The sequence below is a fragment of the Montipora capricornis genome, chromosome 6 (assembly GCF_036669925.1).
Source record: "Montipora capricornis isolate CH-2021 chromosome 6, ASM3666992v2, whole genome shotgun sequence".
In the NCBI taxonomy this organism is placed as follows: domain Eukaryota; kingdom Metazoa; phylum Cnidaria; class Anthozoa; order Scleractinia; family Acroporidae; genus Montipora; species Montipora capricornis.
The window spans coordinates 1,105,449-1,117,948 of record NC_090888.1 but is presented as its reverse complement, the minus strand read 5'-3'; the positions used below and the strand labels follow the sequence as shown (position 1 = coordinate 1,117,948).

At 38.7% G+C, this 12,500-nt stretch overlaps 2 protein-coding genes across 2 annotated transcripts; both read left to right on the top strand.

The window, feature by feature from the left end:
• Nucleotides 1-3,383: 3,383 nt before the first annotated feature.
• Nucleotides 3,384-9,956, top strand: LOC138051153 (zinc finger MYND domain-containing protein 12-like). The gene is made up of 8 exons (XM_068897307.1): nucleotides 3,384-3,569; nucleotides 3,760-3,901; nucleotides 4,493-4,664; nucleotides 5,218-5,387; nucleotides 5,577-5,699; nucleotides 6,878-7,001; nucleotides 7,802-7,947; nucleotides 9,409-9,956. The coding sequence occupies exons 1-8, from the start codon at nucleotides 3,460-3,462 to the stop codon at nucleotides 9,520-9,522; spliced, it is 1,101 nt and encodes a 366-aa protein (XP_068753408.1). The 5' UTR covers nucleotides 3,384-3,459; the 3' UTR covers nucleotides 9,523-9,956.
• Nucleotides 9,957-10,978: 1,022 nt separating this feature from the next.
• LOC138051152 (RYamide receptor-like) lies at nucleotides 10,979-12,477 on the top strand. Its single transcript, XM_068897306.1, has one exon. It carries the CDS (start codon nucleotides 11,116-11,118, stop codon nucleotides 12,343-12,345), a length of 1,230 nt encoding a protein of 409 aa, XP_068753407.1. The 5' UTR covers nucleotides 10,979-11,115; the 3' UTR covers nucleotides 12,346-12,477.
• The last annotated feature ends 23 nt before the right edge of the window (nucleotides 12,478-12,500 follow it).

Sequence of the window (12,500 nt, the reverse complement as noted above, 5' to 3'; positions counted from 1 at the left end):
TATCCCAACCCATGGAATTTATCATACCTGTCACACTCGAGTAACTTGAGTAGTCAGCACAGACAAACCTGTCAGCAGCACGTTAAAGTTAGGGTTAGGGTTAGCGTTTCTCTTTGCTTCATTACCCAATACGTACGAAAGCAATATTTGATCATATTCAATCTTATTCTGTGCTCGATTTTCCGTCAACAAAACCTCCACTAAATAGTAAAAGGAGAACAAGAGTAGGAAATCTGCAACGCGCCCGCCATCTTGAAATTTTCAGATAAGCTAAATTTATTGATGAACTTGAATTGGGTCCCATTGATAGTTCTGGGCTTTTTTAATCTTCATTTTCCCATAGATTTTATAGGGGGTCAGTAGGGGGTTCAGTAAGGGGGTCAGTAGGGGGTCAGTAGGGGGTCAGTAGGGGGTCAGTTGACCGGGGGTCAATGTTTTGTCGAAACCCCGAATGAAATAATTGTTTTATCAATTCCTTAAACCCCAAAAGTTTGGAATTACGAAATACCAGCGAAAAAAGGGAGGAAATCCTAGCGAAATCGAAAAAACTTGATGAAGATGCTAATGTTGTCTAATACCTAGACAGACGCATACTCATCACGAAAACATTTCTTACCTTTTCGCGTACTTCTAAGCTTTGAAATTGATCCAGACTTTCCACAAAAACGTTTTTCTTTTGCTTTATACCAAGAGAAATCTCGTTTTCTGGCGTAAAAATTTTTAGTTTAGAAAGCTACGCGCAATCACTCATCATATAAGGTAAAGTCAAACTAAGGTAGATGAGCTGATAACCGAGATTGAGTGAACCAATCAGAGCACAAGAATTGCACTATCCGAGGTTGAGAATTTAATAATTGTCATTATTAAAAACTGGATCATTGGATAATGCAATTCGAGAGTTTTGATTGGCTAAGCCATCATGGGTTATGAGCCATTATACCATGATCTACAAACAAGGCAAGCATGTGCGTGATTTTTTGGGCCTTTTTATTTTTATTGTAGTCTAGTTTCTATATTTTGGGGGCATTTTAAATAAAACAATTATTCCACTCGCGCTTGTTGGATATGAGATGATAAATAGCCAACGAGGCGTGTAGCGCCGAGTTGGCTATAATGAAACGCCCTTCACTTCACTTCACTTTAATCATAAGTGCAACCTACAAGTTTGTATATATATGCACAGTGCATGAGAATTACATTTCCTTGACTAGGACCTCGAAAGCCGCGATGTCTAAATTAGAATTTACTGCAAAAGAAGGTAATCTATTCCACAGCCTAATTGCTCTAGGCAAGAAACTAAATTTGAAAATATTGGTTCTAGCAAAAGGAACGTTAAAGTGTTTATTATGCATATGGCGGGAATGTCTTGAGGGCTGGGATAGATTCTTTGTTGGAATGTTCGCCAGTTGGTTAAGTCCTTGGTTGAAAAGACATAAGGTGGCTGCATCTCTGCGGTCTCTTAGGGGTTTCCAGCCCAGTTTCAATAGGTGACGTGTAATTGTTCACTCTTCATAATTAGAATAATCTGATGTAACAAACCGCACAGCCCGACGCTAGTATTTCTCGAGTTCCTGGATTAGGTTTTGAGTTGGAGGGTCCCAGATGGCGCTGGCGTACTCCAGGATGGGTCGTACAAGGCCTACATAAGCTGCCTCCTTAGTATTTTGATCGCAGAAATACAGGTTTCTCCTCAGCAAGCCCAAGATTTGATTGGCCTTACGGGTGACGTCAGCGACATGCTTATTCCAGCGAAGATTGTGAGTGATGGTTATGCCTAAATACTTTACTTCCTTTACAGAATCAAGGGCCGCACCCTTGAGGTGGTACAGGTGCGGGATGTTGTTACGTGTCTTTGTGGAGACCCGCATGGTTTTACATTTCGACGGGGAAAAGTCCATCAACCAGGTATCAGCCCACACAGCCAGCCGATCGATGTCTTGCTGCAAGATCTCGCTGTCTACTATGGAGCTCACTTTCCTGTAGCAGATGCAATCATCGGCGAAGAGACGAATCTCTGTACCTGGGCTTACAACTTCCACGATATCATTAATGAACAGATTGAAGAGAATGGGCCCTAGGACTATTCCCTGGGGTACACCAGATGTAACACATGACCATTCAGAAACAGACCCATTGACGACCACTCGCTGTCTTCGTTGACAGAGGAAGGAGTCTATCCATGAAAGGGTACGCCCGCTGATGCCGTAGCTAAACAATTTCGACTTGAGTCTCTCGTGCGGCACTTTGTCAAAAGCCTTGGCAAAATCAATTATAAAGGCATCCGTTTGAAACCCACGATCTATATTAGCCCCCAAAATATAGAAAACTAGACCACAATAAAAATAAAAAGGCCCAAAAAATCACGCATATGCTTGCCGGTTTTGTAGATCATGGTATAACGGCTCATAAACCATGATGGCTTAGCCAATCAAAACTCTCGAATTGCATTATCCAATGATCCAGTTTTTAATAATTAACAATTTTTCCATGAGCGCGCGTTGGATACGAAATGATAGATAGCCAAAGAGGCGCGTAGCGTCGAGTTGGCTATAATCATCTCGTATCCAAGGCAACGAGGTAACGCCACGTTACCTCGTTGGTTATCTATCATTTCATATCCAACACACGCTCATGGAAAAATTGTTAATTATCATATGGCCCGTACGGCCCCGCGCGCGCTTTCATTGCAAAACTATTGGGAAAATCCTCGTATGAGGGCCGCACGCATTAGCGCGAGCATGGCCGGAAAAAGCAGCACAGGCTGGAGAGCCAAATGATTGCCATCTTATTTCGCACTTTTCCTGCATGGGGTTTCCTTATGGGCAGTTATGGGAAAGTCTTCCACATGAAATCGTTGAATAAAAGCAATAGCCAGATTTTCAAACGAACCTTGGTTTTGTGCTTTCAAGAGGAAAAGGTTAAAGTTCGGTGAGCTGGACTCCACGCCACAAAGCAGCTTTGCGGGCTAAATTGGTCACATTTACATCTCCTTCAGAAGCTTGGTTTTCAAGCGTGAGAATATTTTGCAGCTGATTTCCCTACTGAACTGGGTTGTTACCGAAATTTAATTGAAGAAGGTGTCCATAGGTTATAGCATAGTTAATCTATTAACTATGGTTATTGAAATTTCTTCCCGTTTTAGTTTTCATGAAACGTGAAGAACGAATTCGTTATTCGCCACAATTTTCTTTCGTAAAATGTTAGTTAACCTCCACAGAAACTTGATGGAAACACTAAGCAGCCCTTCGTTTTTGAAATGATATGACAGACCTCGAGGCAGATTCAGTAAGTATCCGCGGTGATCCAATTCCTGAGTTTTTATTTTCCCTTGTAAGAGAATGCTTGGGACCGAGTTAACATGGTCGCTAAGCAACCTACTTCGCCATTATAAAACAATATGGCGGTTACATAAGCTGTCGTTTTATCTACTTTTGACTCTTTTTGTCTATTCTCAAAAAGATGAACACCATTAATCCTTTGGCTAACCCTAAAGGTGTTAAGCTCTTATGTGAGTTATGTCAAAAACCAGCCTTCGTCCAATGTACAGATTGTCGAGTCACCTATTACTGGTTAGTTAACATTCAGCATTAGACTTACGCTTCATATCCGTTCATGCGATTTATACATGTAGGCCCCTCGGCGTTTCTTCTACTCTGTCACACAAACAGTTGATCTTAATGCTTTTTGTTCCACTGTAAGAACAGAACATTTAGAACGCTTTGGTAATTTAACTGCAAAAAAAAGATTTCTTTTTTTCAGTTCAGCAGAGCACCAGAAAGCTGATTGGCTTGGAATTCATGAAAAGATTTGTCAATTGTTGATAGCACTGCGGACACCGGTTCCATTTCTTGGATCTGAGGAGGAAAGGCAACACAGAAAACAACAGCAAATTGTCAGACAGGTAAAACTGCACTTGTCAAGTGTAATTGTTTTTATTTGGAGGAAATTTAAGGGCATTACTAAACCACGAAACAGCGAAACGAAGCACCAAAACACCATGTATGATCCCACCATACATTGAATACTAACCGACAAAGGTTGGATTTGAGATTAAACATCGTTTTTATAGGCCTAAAATGTTATTGCTCCTAATCTTAGTCTTAATCTGAATCCTAATCTTAATCTCCATAAATTAGGAGCAATAAAACGATATTTAATCTCAAATCCAACCTTTGTCGGTTAGTATTCAATGTATGGTGGGGTCATACATGGTGTTTTAGTGTTTCGTTTCGCTGTTTCGTGGTTTAGTAATGCCCAAAATTTAAGGCTTAAAAATTACACTTATGTAGAGAATTCAAATATCAACATGACTCTTGGCATCATTGCCATTACAGTAAATGACATTGATCATCAATTACCATTTCTCGACATCACTGTCATCATAATATCATTATTATAATACTCATCATTATCATCATCTTTATCGTCATAATTTGTCATCATTAAAGCAATTTAATTCTTTTTTAAAAATGTTATCCCTTTCACAAAACAGAAGCAAATGATAGAGTTATGTCGCACAGAGGGTCAGAAGTTGTTGTTTGAGGGAAAATATGACAGAGTAGTTCCGGCTGCATTGGAATCTTTGAAATTCTCAATTGAAGTTTATGGTCTCAGCAGTATTGAGCTTGTACCTTCATATCTCATACTTGGTGAGGCTAGCATTGGTAAGTGGAAATTAGACTCTTTAACGTGCTTAGTGACTTTTGCTCATTTTTTTAACAGTCACCCCTTCTCCAACACCTAACTAAGGATTATGTTACTATGGCCTTATTATACATGTACAAATTGATAAAATTATGTAAACTTCTAATCTCTTCCTCAGGCAAAAGACCCTTCTCTAAAATGGCGGCAACAGATTTTAATGAGTTAAAATTGAACTGAATACAAACCAGAAATAGAAAGAGCACTCTTACTTTAGTGACCCTGCAAAGTTTCAGCGTATTAGGTGTTATATCAGCTGAGGAAATGTAAGTTGAACAGATGTTTGTATGATTGGAGGTATACACCATACCCCCAAACATACAAATGTCTGTAAATTTTTCAACTTACGTTTTCTCAGCTGATATTACATACAACTGATATGCTGAAATTTTGCAGGGTTTCTAAAGTAAAGGTGCTCTTTCTATTTCTGGTATCAGTTTTTAATTTTAACTTATTTGAATTTTTGGCCTCCATCTTGGAGAAGGGTCTATTATGTACCCTGTTTCATTTTTTCAGGACTTGGTCGTTTATCACAAGCTGAGGAATACTTAGCCCAGGCTCAGTGGACTGTTCTCAAGACTCCAGACTGCACGGATGGCATCAAATCAAAGCTATTCAGAAACTTGGGATTACTGTATGCTGCACAGGGAAACTACGCTGATGCTCTCTCACAACTAGCAGATGATGTAAGATTGTAAACCCTAACCCTCAATAGTCATCTTTTTTATTTTGCCAGAATTATTAGGAATGCAAACAAGATTTAAAGTCTCCATTGTCCTTTGCGTGTATTGTCTCACTTGTACCATGGTTTCCATGCATGTCCGTGGCATGAATGTATTGCATTTTTGGACATGTGTAAATTTTTTCCTCCTCAGATTTATCATTCATCAAGAGTATATGGCACAGATGACATCAGAACTTCAGGTGGTTACTTCCACATGGCTAATGTGTTCTACCGGCAAAGCAAACTGGACGTTGCTTTCTCTCTGTATAACCAGGTAGTAATGGTCTAAAAGCAATGGTCATCATTGTGGTACTGTAAACTTGTTAATTCTGATTTTTAAGTGCGTCATCAATAAGATGAGATGGTGCTAAGAAAAATAAGTGCAGATGGGAAGCAGGGCAAAAAGATGATTAACTGTGTGATACATACATGCGTACTTATTGACCACTCGATCCCCCGAAGATCGAGGCTTTTCAGGGCCAAAAAAACAAAATCAATGCAACAACAGAACAGAACAATAACTTTTAAGAATCCGAACCATCCGGAGGCAAACAGTTGGCTATTTACAAGTGAAGCCAAGACATTGAACCAGGGACTACCTGGACCAAAATTCAACAAGTGGTCAGGATGGGTCTAATTGAACCTGGAATCTCCGGATCTAAAGGCAAGCACCAAAACCACTGGGCAGCACTTCCTGCTTTGAGCTAGAGTCACTTCATCACATGATCACTGTCTAGCATTGGCACAATGATCAAGTCAGTTGAAACTTTAAACCAACCTGTCTTGTCCTAGCAAATCCAAAGAGATGGGTAAAATTGAAAGCAGGAATCTGCAACAGTTTTCTTAAAGGTAAACTAATTCATTAATCTGCAATGGTCATCCAGCATTCATGATCACACTCTGTACGTCAAGTTATAACAGTTCTGTGAAGGACTGCTGACAGCATTGGTTTGCGGTTGATGTACACTGTACCTAAATTTCATTTATCCATAATAATGATTTGGGGCACTCGAGACCTGAATTTTCAATTGTTGAAAAATAGTGATCAATCTTTATATGTTGGCTCATGAAACTATTAATAGTACTGTTCTTGAGATTTTCCAACAGACTATGAGATTTTCTTTGAAACCATTCACATGGAAATCTTGACACTTAAGTTGTGTGACTTCATGTGGTGGAAAAGTCACTATCCAGCAGTGTATCAAATAGTAGAGAGATTTTGCTATCACAATGTGTCCTATAATTATACTCACAGTATACATGTTTACTAAAATCTTGGCAATATTTCACCTGGATTTTGCTTTGGAAGCTGGTTTGTTACTTATCCACCTGATCAAGGTGGCTGAAAATGTGTTAACTTTGTAAAAGAAAAGTCTTTATGAAGGCATCATCACACTGAGCCCAACTTTAAGAAGTGGATGCATATAAATGTCTTTTCCTTCTACTTTTCAGGTAACAGATATCTGGCACGAGCACCTAAACAAACTGTTAAAGCAAAGAACCAAGACGCCTGCAAAGCCATCGGGAATAGGACCAGCTTTCAACTCTGGCATACCAACTGTCTTTGATATTTTAGGTAAAACATGGAGTCCACATATAAAAGGGTTTTGCATATCATAATTTTAAAAATACAGCTGTATGTCTCAAATTTCTACAGGAAATCACACAAAACCCTATCTTTGTAACTACTGATACTGGATATCGTGTGTCAATTAATAATGTCTTTCTCCGATATTGTGTTTTTAAAACAGTTGCCCAAAAACTTTTGGACCTAATTTTCTGGGTTTCGTGACAACAGAACTAGTGGGGTATGGTTCCTCTGAATAAGAATTTATACCCATCCAGTAACATTAATTTTGTTACTATCATGAACTTGAATTTCAACGCCCAACTAACCATTTAAGTGTATTGTTGAGTTTTACACCAACAATGATGTTTTTGCTCTGAAAAAATATATGATTTGTCATTTAGAGCGCTTTTCAATTGAGTGTCGTAAAACCAAAACCAAAGTAATTACTTTGACCAATCAAAAAGGACTGAGACAATCCAGTAAACCAATCAAAACTCGAAGTAATTACACGTAGCCGACACAAAGCGCGGGAAAATGTGCACGCGCGAGCCACGATTGGTTTTGGTTTCATTTGTGATTGGTTGAAAAAGTGGCGCGGGAACTTTGAACCAATCACTGAGTAAAGTAATGCAAAACCAAAGTAATTCGCTAATTACTTTCGATGCTCAATTGAAAACAGCTCTAAACCCATTTTAATTTGGTTTTAATTTATTAATAAATAAGTGATTCTGTGTTTTCAGAACCTAGAACACATCATTTGATTTCACCTAGTACTGAAAATTGAATGTTTGTGTTCATAATTTCAGATGAAGCACAAGAAGCAGAAGCTATCCAAGTGATAAATGCCATATTAGACCTACGAGAGCAACAATCGGTCCAAACACCTGCAGTAATGTGTAAAATATATTTCACTACAGCAATGTTGCAGTTTATTCTTGGAGAAATGGCAAAGGTAGGTCAAGTGATATTTTGTTTTGAACAAAAAGATTAAACCGAAGTTGTAAGATTGGTTTTCAGCAATGACACAAGCATTAAGCACTGTAGCAACAAGTGCAGACACGTAAATTCTGTGGTGTTAGCAAAGGCACCAATGATTGGATTATTTATGCTAAGTTGAGATGTGTATGTGGCCTTTGCGCTTATATGCATGTTTTGCTGGTGAAAACCAGCCCTAGGTGTTGCTTGTTTTAGAGTGCCTGCAGGTTACTTACATAACATAATGATCACAAGCTGACTAGAATAGAAACTTTGCTCTGTGTGTATTTGTCAGCTTGGTCTCAATAGATTCAGTCCTCATTAGGGCTTTCCACATTCTGCTCGATAAAAAGGCAAGTCTTCTTAAAAGAATTGTCCCAAAAAAAGACTATTCTGCTCGAAATTATTTTCCAAAAGTACTTTTATGCTTGAATTATGCTTCTGTAAAAATTAATATTCCTGGGTTCAAAATATTCAAACATGAAAAATGAGACATTATTTCACCCATCCAGGGTGAGGCTAAACCAACATATGCACATTTATTATTTATAAATCCTTAAAACTATCATGGGTAATAACATGCAATAATGCTAAAGAGTCTGAGACAACCATGAACCGTATCACAAATGCCTTTGTTCTATGGTTCTGCCATCTTGTTTTGCTCGGATGCTCTTGCCCAGCTCCCTCTCAGACTCGTTTCCAGGCCCCAGAATATGCAAAATGGCTTATACCCCAATCATATTTTCTGCTATGCTCGAAATTTTGCTGGCAGACTGGAAAGGCCTAATCCTCATACATTAAGGCGAAAAAATTGAGTTTATTAACTACTTACCTAATGGGGAGTGGAGGTTTCAGAAACAATTTATACCTCTCACTGAGTTCAAGGTCCATACTGTAGAATTCCAGACCGAGTTTTTTCCCGCTAATTTAGCCAATTATCAGTAGCTGCCTCAAAATCCAATATTGCCAACAGATCATTTTTTTATTAAATTTTTGTAACTGTCCAAATTTAAAATAAATTGGATAGTTTTTGCTGGGACGTTTACTTCAACTTGGAACAAATCGTCCAATTTGAGAAAAATCTGGATACTTTCCATCAACCAATCAAATGTCAAGATAAATAAAAGAACCGAGTATTGGCCAATCAGGTTGCAGCTATTATCACTGCTATCAAACTGCTGTTTTCTCCAGCTTGAAGGTTCACACATGATGCTGCTGTATTTGCCATGTTCATCTGTTTTTGGGTGCTATATAATAATAGGTAACGGAAGTACATGCTTGTCCAATTTGGAAATATCTGGATTCAAAAATTTTCTCGGACTGCCAAAGTGGACTCGGCCTACGGACGAATTTGGCAGTCCTCAGAATTTTTCTCATCCAATTGTTTTCAAATTGGACAGCATGTGGTCCTATTACATAATTATACTTATCTCTTTAGGCAAGAGAGTTTGGAATCAAGGCTCGCACAGCCTGTGAGAATACAGTGTCTGCTGATCCTGAAACCATGAAGAACGTTGTGGAGTTTTTGCAAGCCGTTGATCGATCCTTATAATCACCTCCAAGAATTCACATCAAAAGGAAAGAGCAAACAACGCTTAAAAATAAATGTGTAAAGCCTCTCATGTTATGCTCACAGCCAAAAAGAGACTATACCTGTGCTAATGCCCTTGGTTCTCATCTGTGATTTTACTATCTTTGAATCCTTAGTTCTGTTAATATTCCCAACACATTTCCTGAGATATCGTCGCTTGTGATATATATGGAGAGTTTGGATACTGATCCAGACATAAATTTTACTCATTGTGATTGTTTCCTCTAGAAATATCAGGTTTTACACAGTATACGTAATTTCTATGTACAACTTTACAGTCGGATATACTCTTAATTTCAATCCTTCCGTTAAATGAATATACGTTGGTTTTTTAAAAACTCAATCCTTGTGATTTAAAAGGAAAAAATGCTCATGAATAAACTTCGGTTATCAAACATTTTTCAAAGTTGTTGCTAGTTTTCTTCCTTACTTTTCTTCGTTAAATCTTGAAAGAAAAAGCAAGCCAGAAAGAGGCAAGTCAAATTCGTGTTTTAAACCACTCGAGCACTTTTGGATTAAAATTAAACTCGGAGAGTTATGCAAACCCTCGACTGCGTCTCGGATTTGCATAACTGTCTCGAATTCTCCAACCTACCCCTCGTGTTTAGAAGCACGAGGCTATGTAAGCACGAAAAAAGTCCTCTATTGCTCTAATCAAATATTTCTCTAAAATAATTCGACAAATAACGGATTTTTTTTACTTCTTGATTGAAACATTTTTTCTTGACCTGTTACATTAGTCAAACAGGGCAATTAACCCAAATACTTAATGAATCGAAGTGGTTTTCTTATTGCATGATACTCTCAGAAACTTAGGGTAGCGGTATCGATATCTTCTGGAAAACTAGACATGTACAGCAGTAGACGTAACTGATTAGAGTGTAATGAAGTGCTAGTTTTGTACCCCATATGAACCATGTGAGCGTTAGCCCTACTAATTGAAATGGGCCCACACAAGGACAGAGAAAAACTCTGACCAGGGTGGGAACAAGGTGTACAGCAGTACTCGCCAATCATATACAAATAGTGGCCGGGTATTCGATACTCTGCAGTTTCGCTGAACTTTGTATACCACACACGTTAAGAGCCTTATCAGGTTCAAACTGTAAAAAAAAACAGTGTTCAGCCTCGGTCCTAAAATAAGTAGGCTCGATTACCAGCCGCTGTTTCCAAAGGGGTTAACCGAAAACATACCCAAACTCGAGTGAGCGGCGGAAATCGGGCCTATAAAATTAGGCACTCTTTTAAAAAAATGTAAGTTCTAGAATTTATCGTAAATGGATTGAGGCGTATCATCGCGGCCTCTGTCATAAATTGGGGTATATTTTGGCTGAGTTTGTCATTTTGAAACAAAAGTAGGCTCGATTCCAAAGCAGACTGTACCTTGGTTTCACGAAAAATACACTGTCTAAAAAACTCTTTCTAATTCATTAAAATTACTACTGTGACATTGGTTAGTCCAACAAAGTAGCTATATTGACTTGACTAAGTCTAATAATTTCTTACAATCTTCTCAGACTGCCCGATAGGTGGATACAATTGCTGGAATACGCCATGCCTTGCTTGACAAGTGACTGTCAACTCCTGGCTAAAATATGCAATAACAATATAGACGGTTATTTTTATTTAACAGAGGAGAACGTACCAGTTTATTCTGAATGCTGTTTTCACGTGAGAACAATGTCGGCGAATTGTAGTGTCAATGCCTCCAGCATTGAGCAGAAAAATATCAGAGATAAGGATTGTTTCGTGAGTGATTCGACGGCTCTAAAAGCCTTACGTATTAGTGCTTACTGCTTCCTAATGGTTATCTCTTTGATTGGAAACTCTAGTATAATCGTGTTGGTCTGGAAAGAAAGACAGATGAGGAAGACTATTAACTTTTTTATTGTTAATATGTGCGTAGCTGACACACTAACAACCTTGTTTATGCCTCGTGTTATGGCACTATCTTACCTAGGTTATGAATGGAAAGTTCACGGACTTGTCGGGCAGGTATTGTGTAAAGTATTGGTATTTACGCACGAAACAGCCATAGCTGTATCCATATTTACGGTAGTCGCTATAAGCTGCGACCGTTTCTTCGCTGTTGTGTTTCCACTAAAAACTTTAATTACAAAAACGATTTGCCGGATAATCATCGCCGTTATATGGATTTTAGCTGTTCTCATCCGCGTACCAATGTTGTATGGCCTGAAAACTCATTACAAGGAATCCGGAAAACTGAGTTGTTCCTTATCCCTTGACAGTGCGTTTCACAAGGGAGCAGAGAAGTCTTATTATAAATTTATTCTCATCCTTGTGTTTGCTGCGCCTTTGTCGGTGATTGTGGTCCTTTACTCAGGAATTCTAATCACTTTGAAATTACGCAGAATTCCAGGAGATGAAATTACACGGCGCAATCCAATGGAGAAAAGTCGTGATGCCGCCGTAAAGAAGAAGGTTTTACGCTTGGTGCTGATATTGGTGGCAGTGTTTGTCCTGTGCTGGCTGCTGTATTTCATCTGGTTGATTTTGTTTTCTTATAAAATCCGAGTTTCCTGTGGTGTGAAGTTTTTCCGCTTATTCTTGGCACACCTTAACAGCGCGCTTAATCCTTGCCTGTACTATGGGCTGAACGAAAACTTTCGTAAAGGATTGAGGAACGGTCTCAACCGTTGTCTTCTTGGTGGCTGCATAAGTGGAAATTGTATGCGCATGAATGCCGTGAATCCTGACTTGACGAACCAGCAAGAAACAAGCTTTACAGAAATCAGGGAGAACGTGGAAATCAGTAAACTGTGAAACAAACAAGGAAATGTTGGGAACTTCTAAAAGGACAGTGGGGCAAAAATCTGGATCGTGCTACTTTGCTGATCGTTAACGAATAAGAACAAGCGAAAGCGTACCCACGCGAAAAGACCGGATAAATTTCTTTAGCTTTTAAAAACTTGAAGAGG

Coding starts and splice junctions, on each gene's coding strand:
- LOC138051153 (XM_068897307.1), top strand. CDS start 3,460: ATGAACACCATTAATCCTTTGGCTAACCCTAAAGGTGTTAAGCTCTTA. Junction 3,902..4,492: donor AACAGCAAATTGTCAGACAG/GTAAAACTGCAC, acceptor TTCACAAAACAG/AAGCAAATGATAGAGTTATG. Junction 4,665..5,217: donor ACTTGGTGAGGCTAGCATTG/GTAAGTGGAAAT, acceptor TCATTTTTTCAG/GACTTGGTCGTTTATCACAA.
- LOC138051152 (XM_068897306.1), top strand. CDS start 11,116: ATGCCTTGCTTGACAAGTGACTGTCAACTCCTGGCTAAAATATGCAAT.